General features: G+C 44.6%; 1 protein-coding gene across 7 annotated transcripts in view; it reads right to left on the bottom strand.

Annotated features, from left to right (window-relative positions):
- The window catches only part of NTNG2 (netrin G2), a 44,209-nt gene that overhangs the window by 4,954 nt on the left and 13,453 nt on the right, over positions 1–25,802 (bottom strand). For 6 of the 7 annotated variants that reach the window (XM_039322958.1, XM_039322959.1, XM_039322956.1 and 3 more), the window contains 4 exons: positions 14,934–15,577; positions 10,170–10,342; positions 8,815–8,835; positions 5,683–5,823 (listed from right to left, as the gene is read on the bottom strand). In XM_039322958.1, the coding sequence (XP_039178892.1) occupies positions 5,683–5,823; positions 8,815–8,835; positions 10,170–10,342; positions 14,934–15,577 (979 nt within the window). The remainder of the gene's footprint in view (positions 1–5,682; positions 5,824–8,814; positions 8,836–10,169; positions 10,343–14,933; positions 15,578–25,802) is intronic. The other variant, XM_039322962.1, reaches the window with a different exon arrangement.

Raw genomic sequence — 25,802 nt, 5'->3', positions numbered from 1 at the left:
AAGAGACTCCCCCCCCCCTGAATTCTGCTGATCCCCAAGTGCTCCTTCATGGGGTCCACAATTCTTGGCCGTACTACATCTGCTCCGTGTTAGTCAATTAATTTCCCTTCTGTCCCGCCGTATTCTGTGATCAAAAGTTGACGCTGTCCGACTCCCTCCTTAGAAATTCATGGTGTCTCGAAAAGTCCCACCAAATTTAAGAAATTGTCTTCTGAAGGAGCTTCCCTGCAGAGTTTTGGAGCAATGAAAATGGTATTGACAATTGAGCAGTGAAGATTTTACGTCCATTCCTTTCCTTTCTTCCTTCATATTCCTTCCTTCCCACATCTCTCCTTTTTCTTTCTTCCTTTCTCGCTCTTTTCCCTTCCTTGCTTGTTTCCCCTCTTTTTCCATCCTTCCTTCCCTGACTTCAGCATCCTTCCTTCCTTCCTTCCATCTCTCCTTCCTTCCTTCCTTCCATCCATGTCTCCTTCCCTGACTTCAGCATCTTTCTTTCCTTCCTTCCTTCCTTCCTTCCATCCATCTCTCCTTCCCTGACTTCAGCATCTTTCCTTCCTTCCTTCCTTCCTTCCTTCCTTCCTTCCTTCCTTCCTTCCTTCCTTCCTTCCTTCCTTCCTTCCTTCCTTCCTTCCTTCCCTCCCTCCCACCCATCCACTCAGCAGGCCAGAATTGTGTGCGACTAAATCCCCCTTACTTGGACCATCTCAAAGCGGGAGTCGAGATTTTACGACCACCTAGATGCCAAGCGTGACATTGACTGAACCTCCTCAAGATCCTTGAAGTTGGAAATTTGAGCAGATGGAGAAGTTGGCCGGGCTGCCAGCTTTCTGGCTCCTGTGCCCGCCCTCCCCTTCCTGGTTAAGAAACCCCACCAAGCCATCCAAGGGCACCTGCCTCTCCTTTTGGACATCAAAACGCCTTGCAACTCCCGTCCTCCTTTCAAGTTGACTCTAAGATCAGAAGGAATGAAAGCATCAGGCAGCTGGGAGGCGGGTTCAAGAGCTGTCTGCTGCCTGGCAAGCTTAGAACAGGCGTGTGCTGCAAGATACAGTTCGTAGGAGGGAAGAAGAAAGGAGCGTAACTCCTTGGGCACCACTGCCCAGCATACCGTCCCTGCCAATCTCTGCCTCAGCATCCTTTTTTGATCACCCAGTGATCTACACCCGACAGCTTTTTTTTTCTCCTCCCTGGAGATGCGCCGCCAGCGGTCCTGTTCTAAAGCCTCTGAAGGAGACAGCATGTAAACCATGTGCCCCAGCCGAGGGTCAGTAGCAGGTCCCAGAGCGTGGGTGGAAAAACAGAATTGTGTGGTGGAAACAGTGACTCTCCTGGCAGCCGGTAAAGACAGGGACACCTAACTCTCCTCCCAGGCTGAGGAAAGCAAGTTGGATCCGGCGGGTCTCCTGAACCCACAAAGCTGGGCTGAGTGGACTGGATGGAAAACTGGATCCAGTTAATCCTTGGTTTATCGTCATTGTTGGGATTAGAATTTTGGTTGCTAAACAAAGCAGTTGTGAAGTGGCTCACGCCGGATTTTACCAGCTTTTTTTGGCCAGGGTTAAAGGAATTTATTCCATATTCTGTTCTCTATTCTGTTCTCTACTCTACTCTACTCTACTCTACTCTTCTTTATTCTATTTTCTATTCTGTTCTAGTCTAGTCCAATCTAGTCTAATTTTCTGTTCTGTTCTACTCTATTCTGTTCTATTCTATTCTAGGCTAGGCTAGGCTATTTTCTATTCTATTCTATGTTCTGTTCTGTTCTACTCTACTCTACTCTTTATTCTATTTTCTGTTCTGTTCTAGTCTAGTCTAATCTAGTCTAATTTTCTGTTCTGTTCTACTCTATTCTGTTCTATTCTAAACCTTAAAAAGGTTTCTATTGATTTAACATTTCATTTAAAGGTAGGGTGGTGAGGAGGTAGCCTCGCTCTGCAGGTGGTCTTTGAAGAGGATCATTTTTTTCCACAATGCGGGGACCCTGACTGCCATTATCTTAACCACCCACCCACCACCCACCTGCCTATCCCAGGGGATTTGGGAAACAGCTCCATGCAGGAGAAGAAAGCAGGTTAAAAATTCAAAGGATCGTCTAATTAGGTTTGAGTGTGTCAAACCAAGATGCCAAGGTGCTCAATTACATCTGCCTTTGGATCGCTCCGAGCATGTTCTGAGATGGCTCCTTGTGAAATTGCTTCTAAATAAAGCATATTTGCCTGCAATTTGAACACCTGGCTGTTGCAGCCATGTTTCTCCTTTTCATCTTCTCCATCACTCATGAGTTGAAAACACGGGAGCGATAGGTTAGAACAAGGCTAAATATAGATGTGTTTAGTTTAATGAAGACAGTCCCATCTGACCTGCACAATTCCTACCAACCGCTAGAGGGCAGCGTTTTATATTTCCCTGCTGCCCCCTACTGGACATTTGCAATCCCAATCTGGAAGCTATACCTGAATACAGGTGGTTTTTGACTTACATATCGTTCGTTTAATGACTATTTGACGCTACAGTGGCGCTGAAAAAAGTGACTTACAACTGGCTGACTGATGAATTCTGGGAGTTGAAGTCCACAAGTTTAAAGTTGTCAAGTTTGGGAGACCCCTGAATCAAGCACTTCAACACCATTGTACAGCTTCATTTAAACTGGTACTATACTGATCCCCATCCAGAACAAACTCGTTTCCTAATGCATGCAGACAATTTGACATTCCCCAAGGCATTCAAGGTCTCCTTGTTATCATGGAAGCCATATCTATCAGCACAACACAAACACTGCACAAAGAGACTCAATCCACATGCCAAACTGCTCCTAGCCTACACATCACTTTGCTTTCCTTTGTGGGAAACATTGTGATGGAGGAAGCATCCTTTTCCATGTCTTCTCAAAACATCCAAGCAGTTGAACCAAGAACAGTCTCATCACTTCTTAGCACCATCTTTGGGGTCTACCACTACTTCTGAAGTCCTGCGAATGATGCGGCAATGACTCTATCTCCATCTCCCATGATCCCTCAGGGCCCCTTAAGAATCCTGGGAAATAGAGGCTGAGATCTTGGCCAATGCTTGATTAGAGAAATCCATGCTAGATCGATTGTAATTAAAAGGATAATTCGGTCCAAGTCATTTACCCAGAATAACCTCCTCCTTCTTCTTCTTCTTCTTCTTCTTCTTCTTCTTCTTCTTCTTCTTCTTCTTCTTCTTCTTCTTCTTCTTCTTCTTCTTCGTCTTCTTCTTCTTCTTCTTCTTCTTCTTCTTCTTCTTCTTCTTCTTCTTCTTCTTCTTCTTCTTCTTCTTCTTCTTCTTCTTCTTCTTCTTCTTCTTCTTCTTCTTCTTCTTCTTCTTCTTCTTCTTCTTCTTCTTCCTCCTCCTCCTCCTCCTCCTCCCATCTTCTCCGCCTCCTCCTCCTCCTCCTCCTCCTTTTAAGCCGTATTTTAAAGAACGGATAAATGGAAACGGCAACACACATATTAATAGGGCTTTCAACTAGAATAGGAAGATGGCCCAGTGCAAATTGGCAAGGGCTTAATTAGAGTCACAATAAAAGAAGCTGCCCTGAAGGCATTTTGCTTTTTTGCATATACACCTTCCCCAGTTCAGCTTGTACAGAGAGAGGGAAAAGCCTTATTAATTCACTTAGCCCTGAGCTGCCAAGCCAGGAATCCCGTAGACATTTATGGATGGTTTTTATATCACATCGATGAGAGGGAAGGAAAGGGATCAGCTATCTCAACAGCCATAAAGGTTGGGAAACAAAAAGTAGAAAGCAAAGTCTGTGAAGATTTGGCGTAGAAGAGGCCACATTTTTATCCAAATAGGAGTAGCACATTCAAGGGGCCCTGCTCCTTCCTCAGTGAAAGGTATCAACTCATATGAGCCAGCAGTGTGCTACAGCTGCCCCCAAACCCAATGCAGTCCTAGACACTCCATAGAAGCAGAAGTTATGTTTTGAAGATGATCAGAAGACAACAGATGGTTTTTGAAAGTTGGAGAGGACTCCTGAGAAGACTCTGGACAGCCAAAACAGCAAACTAATGGTTCATCGAACAAACCAGCCCAGAGTTTTTGTCTGAAGCACAAATGACCAGGCTTAAATTATCCAATTATGAACACATTATATGAAAACTCTCCCCTCTGGAGAAAGCAGTGACGCTCGGAAAGATGGAAGGGAAGGAGGAGGAGGAGGAAGACAACCAGAAACTAGATGGAAGGAAGGAGAAGAGGACAACCAGCAGTAGAGAAGTTGTGATGGCTATGCCAGAGGAAGATGTGATAGACCAGTTAGGGACAGATCATCCTGATGAAAATCTATCTCTGTGGTTACTGAGACACAGTATCAACCCGATGGCACATAATCTATCAAAACTAATTTGCATGCAATATTGAAGCCAATTCCTGCAACTTAATGGGTCTTGCAAGATGTAACTCCTTTAGCTGGTAGATAAGTCGATTCCACTTCAGATGATTAATGGGCAGGGGCCATTTTTATAACCACTGAAGTTGAGGTGAAAACAGAGTTAAGGATTAATTTTATTGATTGAGCTGTAATTTATGTGTTGGTTTTTATATTTTTGCCTTCCTTCGGAAGCTTTGGAAAACAGCTGCTAGCCTGATCTAGTGTGTGTTATTTCAGAAAAAGGCATCTCTGGGGGAAACAGATTTTATAAATAACGTATTCAACCAAGTCTATGCTTCTTCTTCTTTCTTCTTTCTTTTCTCCTCTCCTTTTTGAATAATCAGAATGCTACATACTGATGGAGAGCAATTTGACCATCAGATGTCATTGCGTGAGTTGGATGAACATTTTTTTTGTCCCCAATCACTCAGAAGAATTACAGCAGGGAAGACTTGTCCCATCTATTTTGGAAGTTGGATGACACCTTTGGGAATTAGTGAGCGGGTGATAGGCAAGCTCTCAAAATTGCTACCATTTTTGACCTTGGCTAATCACAAGAGTTCCAGTTATCAAAAGACCAACTGATCACGATCCACTCATCCACTGTCTGTCTGTCTGTCTGTCTGTCTGTCTGTCTGTCTATCTATCTATCTATCTATATCATCTAGATCTATCTATCTATCTATCTATCTATCATCTAGATCTATATCATCTAGGTCTGTCTATCTATCTATCTATCTATGTCTATCTATCTACTGAATTTATCTATCTATTTTTCTATCCATCTCTCTATCTCTCTATCCATCCATCTATATTATCTCTATCTGTCTGTCTGTCTGTCTGTCTATCTATCTATCTATCTATCTATCTATCTATCTATCTATCTATCTAATCTCCTTTCTTCCACTGCTTATAAAGACTTTTTCGGAGAATCGTGCACCTGCTACTCAGCAGGGAAAGGTGGGGGCTGTTATTAATGAGGTCTGTCCCACTGATGATCTTCCCTTCATTAATTAGCTGGGCAAACACACAAGCTTTCCCGCTGACAAATGGGAAGCCCTGCGCCAGTGAACAGTGTGATTTTTTACCTGGGCTCCCCATCTCTCCCCTACGAGGAGGGAAGACACTAGCAAGCCAGGGAGGTGAGCATCTCCCTACCTTACCTGTCACCGACGTACATCAAGGCATCAGGAAGCCAAAGCTGGGAAGAGAAGCGGAGAGCTAGGTCTAACTACGGCTATCTCAGCAAGTTAGGATGGGTGGGACTAACTACGGGGAGCACCCACCTGGCTGCTGTGTTGTAAGGAGGGGAGTGGTGGGCACCCAAGAGCTTTTCATTGTATTGGTGGTACTAATCGTGGCTTCGGAAATTGTAGTTGTAAGAACGACAATTTGTCGATTCGTTACTGGCCTGGCTTGCTCCTTTGCTATCAAGAGAAAAATAAGGATGGCGGAGAAAAAAACCGGAAAGAAATCAGATGCCAATACCTTAAGTGACTTCACAGATGTAAGCAGGCACTGCGGCCTTGGGAACTTGGTCCATTCATCTATCTATTAATCCACCACAGGTAGTCTTTGACTTATAACAATTCGTTTAGTGACCGTTCAAAGTGACGAGGGCACGAAAAAAAAACGACTTAGGGCCGTTTTTTCACACTTACGACTGCCGCAGCCTCCCTGCCACAATCACGTGATTAAAATTTGGCCGCTGGACAGTTGGCTCATATTTAGGATGGTCGCAGTGTCCCCTGGTGTGTGTGTGTGTGTGTGTGTGTGTGTGTGTGCCACGGGATCCCCATTTTGTGACTTTCCGACAATCAGTCATTGGGGAAACAGACTCATTTAACAGCCATGTGGCTAACTTTGGATCGCTTCTTGAATTTAATCAAAGAAATCTAAATTTACCGGGCAATCCCTTTCAGTGAAAGCTCGCTCTGTGAATGAAAAGCACCCCTTGAAATTCTTCAGCTGTTCAAACTGAGCCCCGTTCCATCCAAACGGTCTCAGATGGATTTGGAAAACGGATCGATTGAATCCAATTCAAACTAAATCAGACGGGATGGGATTCAAACCGAGCCCTTTAAAAATGGTTGCAAAATACGTCTGGGCGCCCGTCCAAATGGGCCTGAATGACTTTGGGCGCCTCAGATGAGAGGAGAGAAATTGAACGGCTTCCTCAATTTGTCAAATTAGTTTGAAAGCTCCGATAAATTAAAGTTTCATTGAGTCAATGGGAGCGTTCAGATATTCACATCGCTCCGTTACTGTCAGCCTCGACATTGGTTTTCCTCTGGGCCTTACGGATCCGTGTAATTTCCAGCCGCGTAATTTGCAAATTAATGTGATGGTGCTAAGGATTTAATGTATCGCCTCCACCTAGTCAGTCGGGCCTTTTTTTCGCAAGCCACATTGGAAGCGAAACAAAACTTAGAATGTGATGGAAGACATCTATTTCCCTCTCATTGCCTTCCCCCCAGCAATCAAATTATTTTCTACAGCCAATTAAAAAAATTTAGTGGAAATGCATCCTCAAGTCAACTCGGTTAAAACTTTGCTGCTGTTTTTTTTAAAGGGAGCGGAGAAAAGCACGAGAAACACTCTCAACTTAACCCAGTTTGTTTGGTGACTGTTCAAAGTTACGACGGCGCTGGAAATAAGGGATTTGTGACCGTTTTTCAGACTTACAACCCGCGGTCACGTGATTGACATTCAGACGCTCGGCAACCGGCTCGTGTTTATGACCGTTGCCAGATCACGTGATCCCCTTTTGCGACCTTGGGCCGAGCAAAGTCAATGGGGGAAGACATTTAACGACCGTATTCCTAACTTAACATTGGCAGCGATTCACTTACCAACTGTGTCAAGAAAAGTCGTAAAATGGGGCAAAAGTCACTTGACTGTCTCGCTTAGCGACAGAAAATTTGGGCTCCTTTGCGGTCAAGGACTACCTATACATTAAAAAAAAAAACACAAGGAATGACAGGCTTTATATCCATGCCAAATTCTTCCACCAGGAAGGACACAAATTGAGAAGGCTGATTTTGAGACAATTTCTGCAAATCGTTTAATTAAGTAATGTCAGAGCTAGGTCTGAAGTCAGATGGGAATTTTATTCCCCGCTCTGCAAATTTATTCCTGGTGTCTCTCCGAGATTGTGTGTCTGTCCTTTTCAATTGCTGCAAGGGCTGTGTGTGTGTGTGTGTGTTTTACGACTTTTCTTGCCCCAGTTGTTAAGGGAACCGCTGGACTTGTTAAGTTAGGAACACGGTCATTAAATGAATGACTTTCCCATTGGCTTGGTCGCAAAAGGGGATCACATGACTCCCCACTCTCCCCGGGACGCTGGACCATCGTAAATGTGAAGCAGTTGCCCAGTGTCTGAATTTTGCTCACCTGACCCTGGAGAGGCTGCAATGGTCGTTAAGCGTGAAAAATGGTCCCAAATCCCTTTTTCCAGTGCTCTTCCAATTTGGAACGGTCACTAAAGGAACCGTTTCAAGTCAAGGACTGCCTGTGTTCAGATCCCCCGCCTGTTATCCTGAGGATAATGATTTGAGTAGAGTGGCACTTATGCAGTATTGACTGGAGAATATTAACACCCTAATATTTGGATAACTGAAATCTCTTAACGATCAAGAAAGTTCAGTCAATGGAACCTGCCTTACGATTTCGCCAGGCGTCATTACGGATGTAAATTGAGGACTAGCCGCATCTTGCTGCAGATTCATTCCTAAGTATCAGAATCAGAGTAGAGCTGGAAGGAACCTGGGAGGTCTTCTAGTCCAGCCCCCTGCTCAAGCGGGACACCCTATCCTACTCCAGACAAATGGCTGTCCAATCTCTTCTTGAAAACCTCCCGTGAGGAAGGACCCGCAACTTCTGGAGGCAAGCTGTTCCACCGGTTAATTATTAGGGAGGACAATCACACCCCTCCTGCCTAGCAAAAGTGGCTGATGACATCAGCCATCGAAAGCAATCCCTCTGATTTACAAAGAGTTTAATTTACTGCCTGCAAGACTTTTAAGCCGGAGAAGGGGGAAAACAGCCCTCACTCCATTCCTCCCTGGCATTCTTTGAAAAAACTCTTTATTTCCTTCCTCGCCGCCTTACTAACAAACCTCGTGGGGAGAAAAGAACACACCGGCATGACAGAGACAATGAGGTTTCGGACTGAACTCAAAGAAAGATGTTTGACAGGCGGGAAAACGAGGCACAATTAGAGAAGCAGACTTATGCTTGGACAGATGTTAACAGAGAGCAAAAAAAAAAAAAAAAGGGGATAAAAAAAAAAACGAGCTCCTTTTTGCCATCAAACAGCATCCGCTGGGACTGTGCTAGCAAGCATCTCGGCATTTCAACTTTGGTTGATGGCTTTGTTGTTTTTTTTTTTTAAAAAAAAATTGTGTTGTTTTACTTACTGCCAAAATTTGGAGCTGCACCTGGAAGAGAAGAACAAGGAGAAGGAGATGGTCAACAAGGATAGGAAGGAAGCCAAATGGGATGTTAATTATGCCGCCCAGATTCAGCCTGTAGGGCAGAGTGGCATAAACATGTAAAAAATAAATAAATTAAAAGACTGCATCTATGGGGCTGCCGCAAAGAAGAGGGGGTCGACCTATTCTCCAACGCACCCGAAGGCAGGGCAAGAAACAATGGATGGCGATTATTAAGAATAACAAAGTTGGAAGGGACCTTGGCGGTCTTCTAGTCCAACCCCCTGCACAGGCAGGAAACCCTGCACCATTGCAGACAAATGGTTGTCCCATCCGTTCTTCAAAGCCTCCAATGATGGAGCATCCACAACCTCTGGAGGCAAGTCATTCCACTGATCGATTATTCTCACTGTCAAGAAATTTCTCCTTAGTTCTAGATTGCTCCTCTCCTTGATGAGTTTCCACCCGTTGCTTTCTTGTCCAATTCAAGGAGAGAAGCAACCTAGAACTAAGGAGAACTTTTCTGACAGTGAGAACAATTAGCCAGTGGAACAGCCTGCCTCCAGAAGTTGTGAGTGCTCCATCACTGGAGGCTTTTAAAAAGAGACATTTGTCTGAAACGGTATAGGGTCTCCTACTTGAGTAGGGGGTTGGACTAGAAGACCTCCAAGGAATAATTCTATTATCTGACCCCATCCGTCAGTCCGTCCATCCATCCATCCATCCATCCATCCATCCATCCATCCATCCAGTTGTAGAGAAAGTGTTTCAGGATCCCTGTATCTATTGTTCCCTCACTGGGAACAGACAGGGAGGTAACTTAGCAACAGATCTATTTTGGAATCTTGCTTCATTTTTTTCTCTAGTGCAAGGGTCTCCAAACTTGCAGCTTTAAGACTTGTGGACCAACTCCACAAATTCTAAGCTAAAGTTCAAGTTGAAGTCCACAAGTCTTAAAATTGGCCATGCTGGCTGGGGAATTCTGGGAGCTGAAGTCCGCAAATCTTAAAGTTGCTTCGTTTGGAGACCCTGTTCTAATGGGAGAGATGAATCCCACAATTTTGAAGATTAATTCCCCCGCTTTGAGCATTAATAGAAATTGACGCACACATGGAATTGACCAACCGTTCTGTCTGCTGATGGTTTCAATGGACCATTTTCAGACAAGTCCTGTTCTAGACTTCTCTACTTTGATTTATTCACGATGTTACTTCCCTATCTCCATCTCTGCAGGCTTCCCATGGAACTGGTAGTTGAGAAGATGCTACATCTCAAGGAGATGATGCTTCTCCTTCTGGGGGTGGGCTTCAACTCACAGCAGTCTTGCCTGCCATACTTACACACGTTAGGAGAACCGTTGGGGCGGGGAAGGTAGGATCCAGCTCTCCAGGATTTGCTCCGAAAATTCTTCTTGCATCTGCCACAGTCCTGTCCCGTTGTGTTATGTTCACATTCACACTGGAGACTTCCTTCCTTGAAAATGCACTGGTTGGCATGGAGATTACATTTACACCTGCAGGGGGAAACAAGAGAGCAACGAGGGTGTGATCCTCTGGGCTATCTGCAGAGGTATTTAAAAATGTATGCCAGACTCTTTTGAGCTGAATCCTCAAAGCGCCTTGCACTGGCATCACAGAAATATTAAAATAGAAAAGCATTCACAAGTCATTAAAGAGCAGAACATCCAAAGCCAGAATCTGCATTTGAATGAAGGCACAAACTCTTAAGGAAATCAAGCCAGGATTTGTCTGAAAACTACAAGGGACAGATTAGATGAAACCTGGGATCTGGGAGTCCTAGTGAACAATCACTTAAATATGAGCCAGCAATGTGGGGCAGCAGCCAAAAAAGCCAATGCAATCCTAGAGGTTCAGGAAAGAGTGAGCAAACTTTACAAGTCTTTGCAGTTTAGAGATGCGTTTAGGAAAACCGAGTTAAAGTTGTTGTTTTTTTTCTAATTTGGCAGAAGGCCTTGGGACCCCCACCAGCCTCAAGGAAATGATGCAATATTATAAAAACTCTCTGAGACTGTAGAAGACCTCGAAAAAAACCTTTCCAGCTCTGTTATTCTGTTATTCTCTAAGGAAGAGGAGATCAGCCATGTTTGAAATAGCTACATGTATCCTTGAAATTGTGTTTTTTGATGACAGATGTGTGTTGTGTGTGTGGAGTAGATGTCACAATTTCCTGCCTTCCTAGACAGCCAGATTTAAACTAAAGAATGAAGTCAGTAAGCTAAAAAGTTAGGCAGGCAAGCAAATAATTCATTAACAGCAAATTCATTAACAGCAAATTATAGGAACAGCAAATTGATGTCGCCACAATGGGGTCAAAATCCCGAGAAACGCTCAAAGCAAGAGGAGAAACAGGTGATCCACAGAAGACGAAATGTATAGAAATTCAATGAAATCTTTCTTTAATCAACAATTTGGGGCGGGAGGATTGACAAAATTTATGCCATTTGCAAAATTGCACCATTTTGTAATTACACAATTGACGTGTTTATGTCTGTTTTCTAATTACACAAAATATTTAATTAAGTCATTGCATAGTTATGCAAATGATGTACATTTATATAGAGAACAACCATGTCAGTGTTACCAGATTGTTTTGTAGACAACGGACTTTGCCTGTTTGGGATTTAATTCCAAACTAAAAATCACATCCATTACATCCAAAGTCTGCTGAATCTGGAAAAATCTAAGTTTTATTGTATTTCCAAGAAACGGTGTAAAGGGAAACACATACAAACAACTTTGTTTGGACCGTTTGAAGCAATAACATGTTGACCCACAAGGAAAGCAACTAAGATGGATGGATGGATGGACAGACGGACGGATGGACATATGATGAGAAGATGAATGGGATGGATGGATGGACAGATGGACGAATGGCAAGGAACTTTAAACTGAAGGACCTCTCTGGAATGACAATCAAGCGTGAGGTCCAAAACCTCATGAGATCTTAGAGAACCAAGATTGAATTGATCACACTGTACCGGCCACCCCATATTGTGGAATTTGGAGGCCACATCCCAGCCAACAAAGGCTGTAGCCCCCAAATCCAGTTCCAATATTGTTGACTGCTACCATTGACCCCATCTCAGTTGATCATCTCTGGCTGAAACCGTCAACCCTCTAGTCCTGAATGAAGTTCTGCCTTCTCTTGCCTCAGGTCTGGCCTCCTTAATTTCAACTCAAGCATCCCTAATCTGGAGCTTGTGTGAAGAATGCACAATCAGAGAAAGTTGGTCTGGATGTCCCTCCCCCCTCCCTCCCTTAACCGATTTTGTTCCATCTCATTGAGCTGTCCCCTTCTTCAGCTGTTCCATTATCTCCCTGCACTTGACAAGTTCCTTTGGAGTCACCCGCCTCTTACCCAGATAATTGCTGTTCCAAATCAAATAATCAATGCATATTTAAGTAACCATCAGACTATTCCTGGCGGAACCGCTTGCAAGCCCTTGCACGGGGGTCTGTTAACACTCAAAGTTGATCCCTTTGCAACCTATCTAGTTTGTTCCGAGAACAAAGTATAATCAATTTTCCCCCCCCAACAGATCGCTAGCAAAGATTACATGGGAGGGGGGGAGAGAGGAAGTATCACACATAACCAGCAAATAAGATTAAACAAAACGACTCTGTGTTTTCCAGGGTGTATAAGAGATAAAATATTAACTCATTTTTCTTTTCCTTTCTTTTTTCCCTTGTCACGGTTCAAACTCAGGCTTGTGTCAGAATCTTAATAAGATTTGGGACTTGTCGCTTAATACCTGAGCTGCCTCTCTCAAGTCACATCTGGAGAAACGGGTCACGTTCGGATTGTTGCACATTAAGGAGGAGAGCTGGTCATGTAATAATAATAATAATAATAATGATACAGTTGGAAGGTACCTTGGAGGTCATCTAGTCCAACCCCCTGCTCAGGCAGGAAACCCTATACCATTTCGGACAAATGGCTGTCCAGTCTCTTCTTAAAAACTTCCAGTGTTGGAGCATTCACTGCTTCTGGAGGCAGGTTGTTCCACTGTTCCTCCCTCCCTCCCTTCCTTCCTAACTTCCTTCCCCCTTTTTCCTGTCCTGAATTTGTGAGAGCTTCCTTTCCCATGGTCCAAAGTAAAAAAAAAAGCATGATATCAAGCCAGCCCACTATCAGAGCAAGAGACAGATGGAAACTGTTGTGCCCACCCAAAGGAGATTGGCGTCCAGCCCACTTCATCACATGAGCAGAAGATAGCAGCGTGAAAATCTGAACATTGATCTCACTATAAATAGAGTCCGCATTTAATTCACAGCAGTTATGGGAAGATTTTCAAATACGCTCTAAGATAAATCTATTTATGGGAAGCGATTGATCTTTGAAAATCTATCCTTGAAGGCTATTCTGCCGTGCCAGCCTGGTAGCAAATGATGCCACATGTAAGAGGTCGTTCCTACTACTGGCAACCTTAAAATGTGTGGACGTCGACTCCCAGAATTCCCCAACCGGTATGGAGCAAGGGAAGGAGGGAGAGAGGAAGGAGAAAGAGAAGGAAGGAAGGAAGGAATTAAATGAAGAGGGGAAACATTCCAAGGTACAGAGAACAGGCAAATATTTTTAGGCAAAGTGAGAAAGCTTAATAATTAGTCTGTAATTTATATGCATCTCCTTAATTGGATTGTACATAATGGGAGCCTTCAGCTCATGCCCATGCCATTAACTCCAATTTCACTCTGTCTATCCAGGCAACTACAAGACCTGCCAGCTGTTAAATAAAGGAGAAAATTAAATTGACCAGGGAGGATGTCTATTCTGATCTTTCCTGCTTCATATGCAGGCACTCCATATGCAAAGTGAGAAGAAACGAGATTGAAAAGATCTTCCTTCCTTCCTTCCTTCCTTCCTTCCTTCCTTCCTTCCTTCCTTCCTTCCTTCCTTCCTTCCTTCCTCTTTCTCTCTCTCTCATTCTCCTTCCTTCCTTCCTTCCTTCCTCTCCCATACCTAGAGCAATCCCATAAAACTAGTTTTTCCTTCCTACCACCTCGGATTCCTCCATTCTGCTGTGACGTGCCAGCCCTTGCTCACCAAAGACAGACTTTCAGGTTTCCATTCCTGTTCCGGGCCTGGCAGCTCCTTTTGTTACTTGTTAGATCAATAGGGGCAGGACGGAAGGGCTAGCATCGGAGGAGAGATGAAAGGAGGAATAAAAATAACCTGTCCTTTAAAGGAGAGACTCACAATCTGCAAACTTTCGCTTGTGCCCAGCAAAACAATTGTCTGGCATCGTTTTTTTGCCGCTCTCATGTTGTTTAGGGAAAGAGAATTGGTTTTGACATTTCTTGCAAGGGAGAAGAGAGTTTTTCCAAGGGGGGGAAAGGGAGGGAGGAAGAGAAGGAAGAAAGGAAGAAAAAAGAATAGAGAAGGAAGGAGGGTTGAGAGGAACGGGGAAGGGAAGGAAGGAAGGAAGGAAGGAAGGAAGGAAGAAGACGGAAGGAGGGTTGAGAAAAGGGGAGGGTGAGAGGGAGAGAAGGAAGGAAAAAAGAAAAAAGAATAGAGAAGGAAGGAGGGTTGAGAGGAAAGGAAAGGAAGGAAGAAAGAAAGAAAGAAAGAGAGAGAAAGAAGGAGGGTTGAGAAAAGAAAAGGGAAGGAAGGAAGGAAGGAAGGAAGGAAGGAAGGAAGGAAGGAAGGAAGGAAGGAAGGAAGGAAGGAAGGGAGATTGAACCAGGGAACTCAAAGCAAAAAATTGCAAACAAAAGAAGAATCATTCATATTCACCTCTTGGCTTTCTTGTCACTAAGTACGTATAAGAACATTTCATTCCACTCTGGAGAATTTCATCAAAATGTTTGTTTCTTTGTTTGTTTGTTTTAGCAAAAAAAAAAAAAAAGCAACCAAAAGCAATTTCTTTTCCACCAAATAAAAGGAGGTTGGGTTTTTTTTGGGGGGTGGGGTGGGGGTTGTTTAAAGCAAAAGATACCAAAGAAACATAACCCACCTTAAAACCCTAAAACCGTTTGATGGTTCTGAATCAACAAGACACACTTTGGCACCTTTGCGTCTCCATCCTGGATGCCAGCGACAAAAGAATGAAAAAAACCCCAAAAGGAAAGCTGAACTCCGATTACCTGCCTGTGACTTCAATATTGGAGATTGCGTAGAAGTATTTGTACAAGTTCTCCCTCTGGACATAGGTGCCCCCCAGCGCCGGTTTCAAGAGCCGTATCCTCAAGTCTGTCACGGTGAAGAAATCCTTAAGGCCCTTGGCGCTCTCCAGCCTGGTGTAAAGATTGTCCATGTTTCGAAGTTCAGGCCCGGCAAAAATGGCGAAGCGGTCCTTCACTTCAAATCTAGCCTCCTTCTCTTTCTTGGACCCAACCCAACGAGAGTATTCCTCCGTGCAGATGACCCTGTTGACGCTGGTGGCGGACAGCTCCCTCACCTTCCGCGCCGGCATGCCGAACGCCTCGTTGCACTCATCCGCATAGTACTGGTAGGGGTGCCAAGTCCTTCCGTTGTCCACGGACTTCTCCAAGATCATTTTGGTGGGACGGCCGTACTCAAAAGTCAAGACGACATCGTCGGTCAACTCAATGCTCTTGTTCCAAGACAATGTGATGTTGGCCAACAGAGGCTTCGGGTAACGGCTCCAGGTCACGCTCTGCCAGTAGGTGGCCAGGCCTTCGTCTTCTTTGTCGAACATCAGCTTGGGAGGGTGGGCCAGATCCGGATTGGAAGCATCGCATTCGTCGCTACACAAGTACGGGTTTTCCTGGAAAAAGAAGAAGAAGAAGGAAGAGAATGAAAGGAGGAGAAGGAAGGAGAGATCGGAAGAGCTTCGGACATGGAACAATAGGGTGGGAAGAGACCTCAAGGGTCTTCTAGTCCAACCTTTTGGGGACCAGGGACCGCTTCCGTGGAGAGGTTTTTCCGCAGACTGGAGAGTGTGTGGGTTTGTGTGCTGCCTGCATCTCGCAGATGAGGCTTTGCTTGTTTATGCGGATCGATTGCTGATGTGCCACGGCCTGGTACCGGTCCACAGACCAGGGATTGGGGACCCCTGTTTTAGTCCAACATAAACCACAATAGTTAATTTATTGTCCTTTGACTTAACCCCACAAACAACTGAAAGGACATTTAAAAAAAAAGAAACAATTACAAAACAACAGATGCATGCACGTGCACCTTTTTTGAGCTTTGGACCCAGAAATTTTTCGCATGAAGTTGGCTAGAACTTCCCTGATAAGTTTCCATGCATTATTTCTTGTCCTGCCCTCGGGTGCTTTGAAGAATAGGCTTAAATTTAATGGGGGGGGGGAGAAGGAGACTGGGATTAAAGGATTCCCCCCCAAAAAACCACTTTCCGCATCCTTCCACAGAATCAAATTTGAGCAAAAGCAGGCTGAGACCCAGCACCCCATATATAACATTGGAAGATAATTAAACGTCTCCCTCCCAGGCATAAATAGATAACCCACAAAAGATCGGGCAGGAATTCCTAGTGAAGCGAAGATATTTGCCGACAATTAATTTCAATTCCATTCACAGATTTCGAGGGAGGGAGCTGCCTTAATTAATTTAGAGTGATTACGGCTAATAGCCAGTAAGTGGGAAAACACAGAGCGCAGAGACGATCAAATAACAAGAACCAGATATTGGATAAAGGCAGGCCAGCCGTGCCAGCATGAAAAAGGAGCAGTTCGGGGATTTAAAAAGGGGGGGTCTTTTCCCTCTTCCTGTCCCCCACTACTTCTTCTTCTTCTTTTTTTTTTTTAGAAATTGTTTTGATAGAGCCGAGATGTAGCCTTGCCCAGAACAAGCTGCACAAATGCACGAAAAATGGGTATAAACAGGATAAAGAGCCAGCCTAAAACCTGCCAGGTTGAAATCACAGGAGCATTTTGACTTACAACGGTTCTTTTTAGTGACCGAGGTTACAACGGCATTGAAAAGTGACTTTTTCACACTCTACAACCATTGATGCATCCCTGGTCTAAATTCAGACCCGTTGGCGAGTGGCCTGTATTTATGATGGTCGAGGTGTCCCGGAGTCATGTGGTCCTCCTTTTGTGACCCTCTGACAATCTGGGGAACCAGGTTCACTTACTAACCAGGTTACTAACTCAACAACTGCAGCGATTCGCTTCACAACTCTGGCAAGGAAGGTGGTAACACAGGGCAAAACTTACTTAACAAATGCCTCACTTAGCAACAGAAATTTTGGGCTCAGTTCTGGCCATAAGTCAAGGACTACTTGTAGTTGACTAGAGTTTATTACTGCTATCTGTTCTATTCTGTTCTGTTCTGCTCTAATTCTATTCTTCTGCATTCTATTCTATTCTGTTCTGTTCTAATTCTATTCTATTCTAGTCTATTCTATTCTAGTCTAGTCTAGTCTAGTTAGTCTAGTCTATTCTTAGTCTATTCTGTTCTATTCCTCTACTCTACTCTACTCTACTCTACTCTACTCTACTCTACTCTACTCTAGAGAATCTGGTCAACTAACAGTCAAAGCTAAATTGCCACCAGAGAAAGGAATTCAAGGGGAGGCTGGACTTGGTCTTTAGTGACAACGGGATGATTCCAAACTGATGACCCATTTAACCCCACCTTCCAGTTCAGCCTGCTCTTCTCCTTCAGGACCCGACTCTAAATAGTTGGGTTAATTTCCTCCCGAGTGAGGTGCCCTTCACCCGATTGCACCCGTCTCCTTGGAGGGAGCTGAAGGAAATAGAGTTGGCACAGCCAAGACCCTGCTGAGTTAAATTAAGCAACCGGGAGGTTTCAAATTTCTGCATTTCTGCCTCTCTTCGTACTTCTCCGGGGCGATCGATCGGCTGCTCTTTCCCAGACCTCAGGGCTGGTTTTTTTTTTCTTCCTTTCTCTTTTGATTGCTTCCCAACGCAAAGGCCGCTTGGCTCCAAAGTCATCCCTGGCAACTCCCTGGAAAGCGAGGGGTGGCTTGGGGTTGCCATGAATCGGCAGAAAAAAAGATGCTGTAATTGGAGTCCAAGACCCAGCCTTGTTTGCTCCCCTGCTTCTTCGGCCTGCTTTGCTCTTCTCTTCCTCTGGGTTAATTCTGACTTTTCCGAGCATCTGAGCATCACTGAAGCTCATCTCTCCCCCCCCCCCCACATCCGCCTCCCTTGGCTGTGTATGCCTGTGCGAAAGAGCCTGTTGTTGGTGCATCTGTTTGTATGCAAGATGACGGACAGCATTTGCTTTACGATTCATTTTAAAGTTGTGGATTCTGTTCACACTTTAAACTTTGGGGTTGGAGGGCTTGCATGGAAGAAGGGGGGGAAGGGGAAGGGAGGGAGGGAGGGGAAAAAAGGAAGGTTTTAGTTGGGCTTCAGAGATTTTGTATTTCTTTGTTGGTTTACACCTGGCCATTCTTCTTTCCTTCCTCTTCCTTCATCTCTTTCCTCCTTCATCTTGTTTTCCTTTCCTTCATTCCTCCATCCTTTCCTTTCCCTTTTCTCTCTCTTTCTGCTTCCCTTCCCTTTCCTCTCCTTCCTTCCTTCCTTCATCTTCTTCCTTCCCTTCCCTATCTTTCTTCCTTTCCTTCTTTCTTTTCCTTTCCTTTCCTTTTTCTCTTTCTTTCTGCCTCCTTCCCTTTCCTCTCCTTCCTTCCTTCCTTCCTTCCTTCCTTCCTTCCTTCCTTCCTTCCTTCCTTCCTTCCTTCCTTCATCTTCTTCCTTCCCTTCCCTATCTTTTTTCCTTTCCTTTCCTTTCCTTTCCTTCCCTTCCCTTCCCTTCTTCCCATTCTTTCATTTCCCTCGCTCTTTCTCCTCCCCTCCTCTCCCCTTCCCTTCCAATCTCTTTGGGATTTTTAACCTAGCAGCAATTCTGGAATTCTTGTTATTAAGAGATTATTGCATCAAGAGCCAGGGGGAGCAACAAAATAAAAAAAAAGGTGGGGGGGGAATTGGGTTTTGAATGGGAGCCGGCAGCTGGTAGATCTTCAGACCCATCTGTCTCTTTCTCTCTCTGGTTGCCAAGCCCAGCAGGCGGAGGGCGCCCAGGCGATAAGAACGACAACTTTATGCGACAACCGGGGATCTGGCAAAGCCACAAGGAGAACAAAGCCTTGGTCTCTTAACCCTTAAGCTTTGTGTTGTTAACAATGGAATCCACGGCAAGCCAACTGTTGATCAGAGGTTTTGACACTCAGTAATATGTCCCGATCCGCCATATGTTCCACTTCCAATGGCTTTCGGCAAGGGTTGAGTTTGTAAAAAGCAGTAATTCAGTAGAGATGTCCCTCCTCGCAGTTACGACCCCAATTCAGCGCAAAAGTTCCATTGCTAAGCAGGAATGAATTTTGCCCCATTTTACGACCTTTCTTGGCACAGCTGTTATGTCAATCGCTGCAGTTGTTAAGTCACTAAGTGAATCTAGTTTACCAATTGACTTTGTTTGACAGGTCGCCAAAGGGGTTTGCATGACCCTGCGACACACCACAACCGTCATAAATGTGAGTCCGTTGAATTTTGATCAGGTTATACTGATCAATGGGGATACTGCCACGGTCGTAAGTGTGAAAAAAAGGTCCTAGGTCACTTTTTTCAGTTGTTGTGTAACTTTGACAACACTGTAGAAAGTCGAGGACTATTTTATTAGGCTGTTGCCACAAAGCTTCTACTCCCTGTTTTTACACACATTTTACACAGTGACTCCTTGGAAGCCAGCAAGGAGTTTTACACACGTCTATTAATTTAACTTTTCTCTTTTTACTCCCTCCTTCCTCCGCCTTTAAGTTCATATTAGCTGGCTCCTGCACACATTTGTGGTTATTTTAAAAAAAGAAATAAAACTCCCATTAAAATCGCTTTGCATTTTTAGACATCGTTCTCCCCCCCCCCCGGTAAATAAGCTTTTCAGATGCACTTTTTCATCTGTTGGCTAGATTAAATAATGCTCATTCATTCAGAGTCAATCTTGCTTAATACTGTATACGGATTCTCCAAGCCATTTGCTATCATTCTGCACCATTTGCCTACAACATGAGCTTCTGGCTTGGAAGTATGCAAAGTGCACAAATCTGAGGCATGAAGGATGGATATATTGATCTCGGGAAATGCGTTCAGTATGTACGAACCAGACATGAACTAAACTAACATTTTTCAATTCCTATTAGCCACAAGGCCAGCCAGCAAAACTTCAATTTTAAAATCTATCACTTTACAAATATCTTTTTTCACTGTCAGGAAATTTCTCCTTAATTCTAGGTTGCTTCTCTCCTTGGTTAGTTTCCACTCATTCTTTGAAGAATAGGCTGACCCCCCCTCTTCTCTGAGGCAACTCCAACTGCTATTATATGCCTCTAATTCTTCTCTTCATTACGCTAGACATACCCAGTTCCTGCAACTTTTCATCTTACGGTTTAGCCTCCAGACCCCTTATCCAAGATGATATGTGTAACAGAATAACAGAATTGGAAGGGACCTTGGAGGTCTTCTAGTCCAACCCCCTGCTCAAGCAGGAGACCCTACACCATTCCAGACAAATGGTTGTCCAATCTCTTCTTGAAAACTTCCAACGATGGAGCACCCACAGCTTCTGGAGGCCAAGCCGTTCCGCCGATTATAATAGAATAATAGAAAGACTTTGAGGTCTTCTAGTCCATCCCCCTGCTCAAACAGGAGACCTTATACCATTCTGGGCAAATGGCTGCCCAGTCTCTTCTTGAAAACCTCCCGTGATGGGGCACCCACAACATCTGGAGACGAGCTGTTCCATTGATTTAATTGTCAAGAAATCTCTCTCTTCATTGGATCCTTCCTTGATTGCTTTCCATCCGTTGCTTCTTGTCCAGCTTTTGATGTGTTGGACCTGCCTTTCCTCTATGATTCCATGCACGAAGGGAGATTATAGGACGGTTTCGGAGAAATTCATGTTTTCTAGGTTGGAAATTGCGCCTCTAAGCAGATTATCTCCCTCTCCAGACTGGGCTATAGACATCTAAGCTTGACCAGCTTCCAGATGCTCATTATTTTAGAAGCGCCCGTCAACAAGTTGTAATTGCATCAACGGCTGATGTGGACCTCCCTTCACCTCGTTGCCCGCCTTTTAAAAGAGCTGATCTTCTTAGGGCGGATGAGAGAGTTTCAGAATAAAGAACTGCCCCCAATCCCTTGATAGTGAAGGCAACCAGGGGCGCCTAAGCTAACCACGGTTGTTCAAAAGCAAACGGTCCCGAGAAGATCTTCCTTGCAAATGGGCAGGCAAACGATCAAGCCCAGCACCAAATAAAACAAAACTGGGTCTTTGCTCAGGATTGCGCCCAAGCCAGCCCAATTTCGAAAAGCTCTTCCTTTTATTGCTTTGCAAGGAGTCCTCGACTTATGAACACAACTCAACAGCCTTATTTCCATCGCAAGGGTGTTGCCGTCAGAAATCACGTCGGACTTCATTTCGCAACCATTTTTACAACCATTTTTTAAACAGGATCTCACAGCTGTAAAGCGGATCGTGGGGTTGTTAAGAGAATCCATCTTGCCCCGTGGGTGTTTTCTTTCTTTCTTTCTTTCTTTCTTTCTTTCTTTCTTTCTTTCTTTCTTTCTTTCTTTCTTTCTTTCTTTCCTTTCTTTTTTCTTTCTTTTTCTTTCTTTGTCTTCCTTCCTTCCTTTTCTTTCTTTACTTTTTCCTTCCTTCCTCTCTCCCTCCCTTCCTTCTTCTCTCCTTTCTTTCCTCCTTCCTTCCTCCCTCCCTCCCTCCCTTCTTTCCTTCCTTCTTTCCCTCCCTCTCTTCCTCCCTTTCTTTCCCTTTTTCCTCCCTCCCTTCCCTCCCCTCTCTGCCTCCTCCCTCCCTCCCTCCTTTCCTTCCTTCTTTCCCTCTCTCCCTCCCTCCCTCCCTCCCTAGCTCTTAGCTTCTCAGCCAACTAAATGCTTTAAGGGGTCCAGCAAATGTGCTATTATTAAGCCCATCTCATATGGTCTGACCACCCTCCAGATACAGAAAGACGAGCTGAACATTGCGTAAGGAGCATAGCACGCAAGGAAAAAGGGATGGAGAGGGCAGAGGAAAAGAAACCGCCTAAAAGAGGTGAACGTCAGCCCTGGGCACTGTTGGAGGACACCAACTGGGGGGTGTGTGTGCCTTGCAATCCTACGCTTTCCAAGCCCTCTTTCTCGAATCGCTTCCCTAAAATCCGAAGAGCTCCCAAAAAGGGCTCGCCACCGTCCCGCTCGCAAGAAGAGGGAAAACAGCGCAGGAACGCTGCAGCCTCCAGCTATGACAACGCAAAGTGCATTATTGATTCAGGCAAGAGAAGAATCGGGGGGAAAAAATGCTTAGAACGCTGGAAAAGAACTCGGCTCTTTAAAAGCCGCCCTGCCGCCTGCGCTCTGGCTTTGCAGCTTTGCAGGGCCATAAATATTTTATTAATGTTTTTAAAAAATGGGGGCGGGGGGGCAGGTCTGGCTAATTCAAGTACAGGATTGAGAAACAGCAGGGGAGAGAGGGAGAGAGAAAGAGAGGAAAAAAGGAAGAGAAAGAGAGACAGACAGAAAGAGGAAGGAAGGAAGAGAAAGAGAGAGAGAAAAGAGAGAGAAAGAGACAGACAGACAGAAAAAGAAAGAAGAAGAGAGAAAAGAGACAGAGAGAGAGAGAGAGAGAAAGAGAGGAAAAAGAAAGAGAGGAAGAAAGAGAGAGAGACAGAGATTGAGAGATCAGGTTAAAGGAGGCCAACCCAAAACATGCAGCAACTTTCTGAAAAGCAGGTTAAGGAATGTGAATGAGGGCGTGTCAAGACAGAAGAGGGGTTTATACTTGTTTAGATATTGCCTCTCCGATGGACAAGACTCTTTGCTGTGTTCACATATCACTTTGAACCACGTTAGAGTAGCTAACTTATTAAACCTGGCTAGTATGAAGCATAGGAGGATGGGAGGTCATGCTTCCTTGCCACAGCTGTTAAGCCAGGAGTCTTCAAACTTGGCCCTTTTATGCCTTGTGGACTTCAACTCCCAGAATTCCTCAGCCAGCATGCCTGTCATAAATATGAGTCAGTTGCCAAGCATCTCCATTTTGATCCTGTGGATGTGGCGGATGCCGCAACGGTTGCAAAGAAATGTCGTAAGTCCCTTTTGTCAGTGCCGCTGTCCCTTTGAACAGTCACTAAACAAGCTGTTGTAAGTCGGGGACTAGCCCGACGTAGGTGCATGAATGCGCAAAGAAACCTCCTTCGCGTAGACCTCTCCGAAGTTCAGCACGGTGGTCTCCAAGATTTTATTGTGGCAACAAATTGGGAGTTGATGCTTGCTTCAGCCCTAGTCAATTAGTCTTCATTTCCCTTAATGTCGCAGCTGCTTAACTTGAATTAGCAATGGTTGGGCGCTTGACTGGCGAAAAAATTAGGGGGGATTTATGACGGTTTCCAGACAGGATTGCAATGAGACTGAACCAAGCATTGTGTGAACTAGCACAGCCTTCTCTCTCTCTCTCTCCAGAAAGGAGAAAAGCACTCACAAGTCACAGCCTGATGCAGAGTACAGAATACAGGATTCAGAACGGCAGAGAAATATCTTACGTAAGATTTCCTCCTGGAAAACTAAATCTTTTCCTGGTTTGGGAGGCTTCTGCTTATTTTAGTCACGTAGGGACTCAGAGGAACGTGGGGAGACTGGCGATAGGTCCCCCCCTTCCCCATCAGTGGTTTAATGTTCAGAAGCAAGAACATCACCGTCATGTTTATGGCTCGGCTTAAAAAGGTCAAGCAGAGTTTGCATTTCTCTAGGCAGAGGAAAATAACAAGCTGGCTGTTGGTAAACCCCCCCCCCCAAATCATTTGTCAACCCAGGTAGAAAGTTTTAGTCTTTAGAAGGATCTTAACCAGATCTTAACAGGGTCATCTAAGGCAGGGGTCTTCCAACTTGGCTCTTTGATGACTTGTGGACTTCAACTCCCAGAATTCCTCAGCCAGGTGTGCCTGGCTGAGGAATGCTGGGAGTTGAAGTCCATAAGTCATGAAAGGGCCAAGTTTGAAGACCCCTGATCTAAGGTGATCCTCAGGCTAGGATGGGGGGGGGGAAACAGGACTCTGATCTGTGCCACAGAGAAGAGGCAGGGGGGTCAACCTCTTCTCCAGAGCCTCTGAAGGCAGGACAAGAAACAATGGATGGAAACTAATCAAGGAGAGAAGCAACCTGGAACTAAGGAGAAATGTCCTGACAGTGAGAACAATTAATCAGTGGAATGGCTTGCCACCAGAAATCGTGGGCACTCCATCACTGGAGGTTTTGAAGAAGAGACTGGACAACCATTTGTCTGAAATGGTATAGGATCTCCTGCTTGAGCAGGGGGTTGGACTAGAAGATCTCAGAGGTCCCATCCGACTCTGTCATTTTGTATTCTGTGTTCAGACTTGCTTATGGCGACAGTTGAAGTTAATTTATGGAGGTTACTCCCTTGGCTAACGAAGAGAAGAACTAGGAGGGACAGGATAGCAGCCTTCCGATATTGGAGGGGCTGCCACTGAGAAGAGGGGGTCAACTTATTCTCCAAAGCCACCAGAAGGCAGAAGAAAAAAGTAACGGGTGGAAATTTGTGAAGGAGAGATCCAACCTAGAGAACTAAGGAGAAATGTCCAGACAGTGAGAAAAATTAATCAAGGGAACCAGCTCGCCTCCAGAAGGAAGATAAAGTTGGTAAAAACCGAATCAACGGAATGGATCACCCAAGAGTTGAGACGGAGTTGAGATCTCATTGAATACATCCGCAGAGTACCATAGAACATAGAATAATAGGGCTGGAAGGGACCGTGGAGGTCATCTAGTCCAACCCCCTGCATCATGCCACACAAATGGCTGTCAACTATTATTTATCCGGGGCCCCAATCTGGGCGCTAATAGAGTCAATTAAGGCAACCTAGTAACCTCCCAACATTTGGGACTACAGCACCCATAATCCCTCGACATAGGCCACAGTGGCTGAAGGCTGAGGAGAGCTACCTTTCAAATATCCACATTGCCTTTTCCCAAAACAAATAGAGATACGCTTTAAAAAGCCCCAAACCAACAGCCTTTATTTGTGTTGCTATTTTTGTGTGCGTGTGTGTGATTTTTACCCTATCTTCTCGTAATCTGACAGCTGCATTCAGCCTCAATTAAAACACCAGGCTTCCATAAATGTGTTCACAACCGATTAACACGCTGTAAAGATGTGAAGCATTTATCCCCCCCCCCTTTAGAGGAAACTCAGACGCGTGGCTAAAAAGCTTCTTTTCAGCCCCAGAATGAATCAACTGCAGGGTATACCTTTGCACAGATAAAAAATAGCAACGCCTCTCCCCCACACAAATCAGCTTGCCTTTTTTTTTTTTTTTTTTTTTTGCTGAACTGGTTTAGGGGGGAACCCTATTTAAAATAATGCGCAGAGGAAACACAGTGATTTATTCAGTATTCCAGCAGACATTTCCTGTCCCATCCAACACAAACACGTTGCTAAATTAATCCTGAGTTTTCACGCTGTTCTTTGCACCAGTTTTCCCGAAGTGAAATTTTAGATGTTTTTTAGAAATCAAGGTAAATTCTTCAGCTGGGGATGCCATTTGGAGAGCCTCGTTTACCCCTTCGGTCTTCTGCTTTGGCCCCAAACGTGCCTTGTGAGAGAGTGAGTTTTTGAATATGCATTTCTAGAAGTGTTTTCAATGGCTTTGTCATACCCACAGATCTCAAATAGAGAGAGTCCCTGAGTTACAACCATATTGGACACTGCCTATTGTAGCTGTAAGTTGTATTAGTTGTAAAACACGGTTGTGTGGCCAGTCTGCTTTTACGACATTTTTTTGGTGACAATTGTTAAGCATTCCTTTTTTAAGATAAATTGCAATAACATTCGAGGAGGAGGAGGAGGAAGAGGAAGAAGAAGGAGAAGGAGAAGGAGAAGAAGAAGAAGAAGAAGAAGAAGAAGAAGAAGAAGAAGAAGAAGAAGAAGAAGAAGAAGAAGAAGAAGAGGAGGAGGAGGAGGAGGAGGAGGAGGAGGAGGAGTAGGAG

Source organism: Crotalus tigris, unplaced genomic scaffold (genome assembly GCF_016545835.1).
Source record: "Crotalus tigris isolate CLP2741 ecotype Arizona unplaced genomic scaffold, ASM1654583v1 scf7180000024153.1733885, whole genome shotgun sequence".
Taxonomy (NCBI): domain Eukaryota; kingdom Metazoa; phylum Chordata; class Lepidosauria; order Squamata; family Viperidae; genus Crotalus; species Crotalus tigris.
This window is presented reverse-complemented; position numbering and strand designations above follow the sequence as displayed.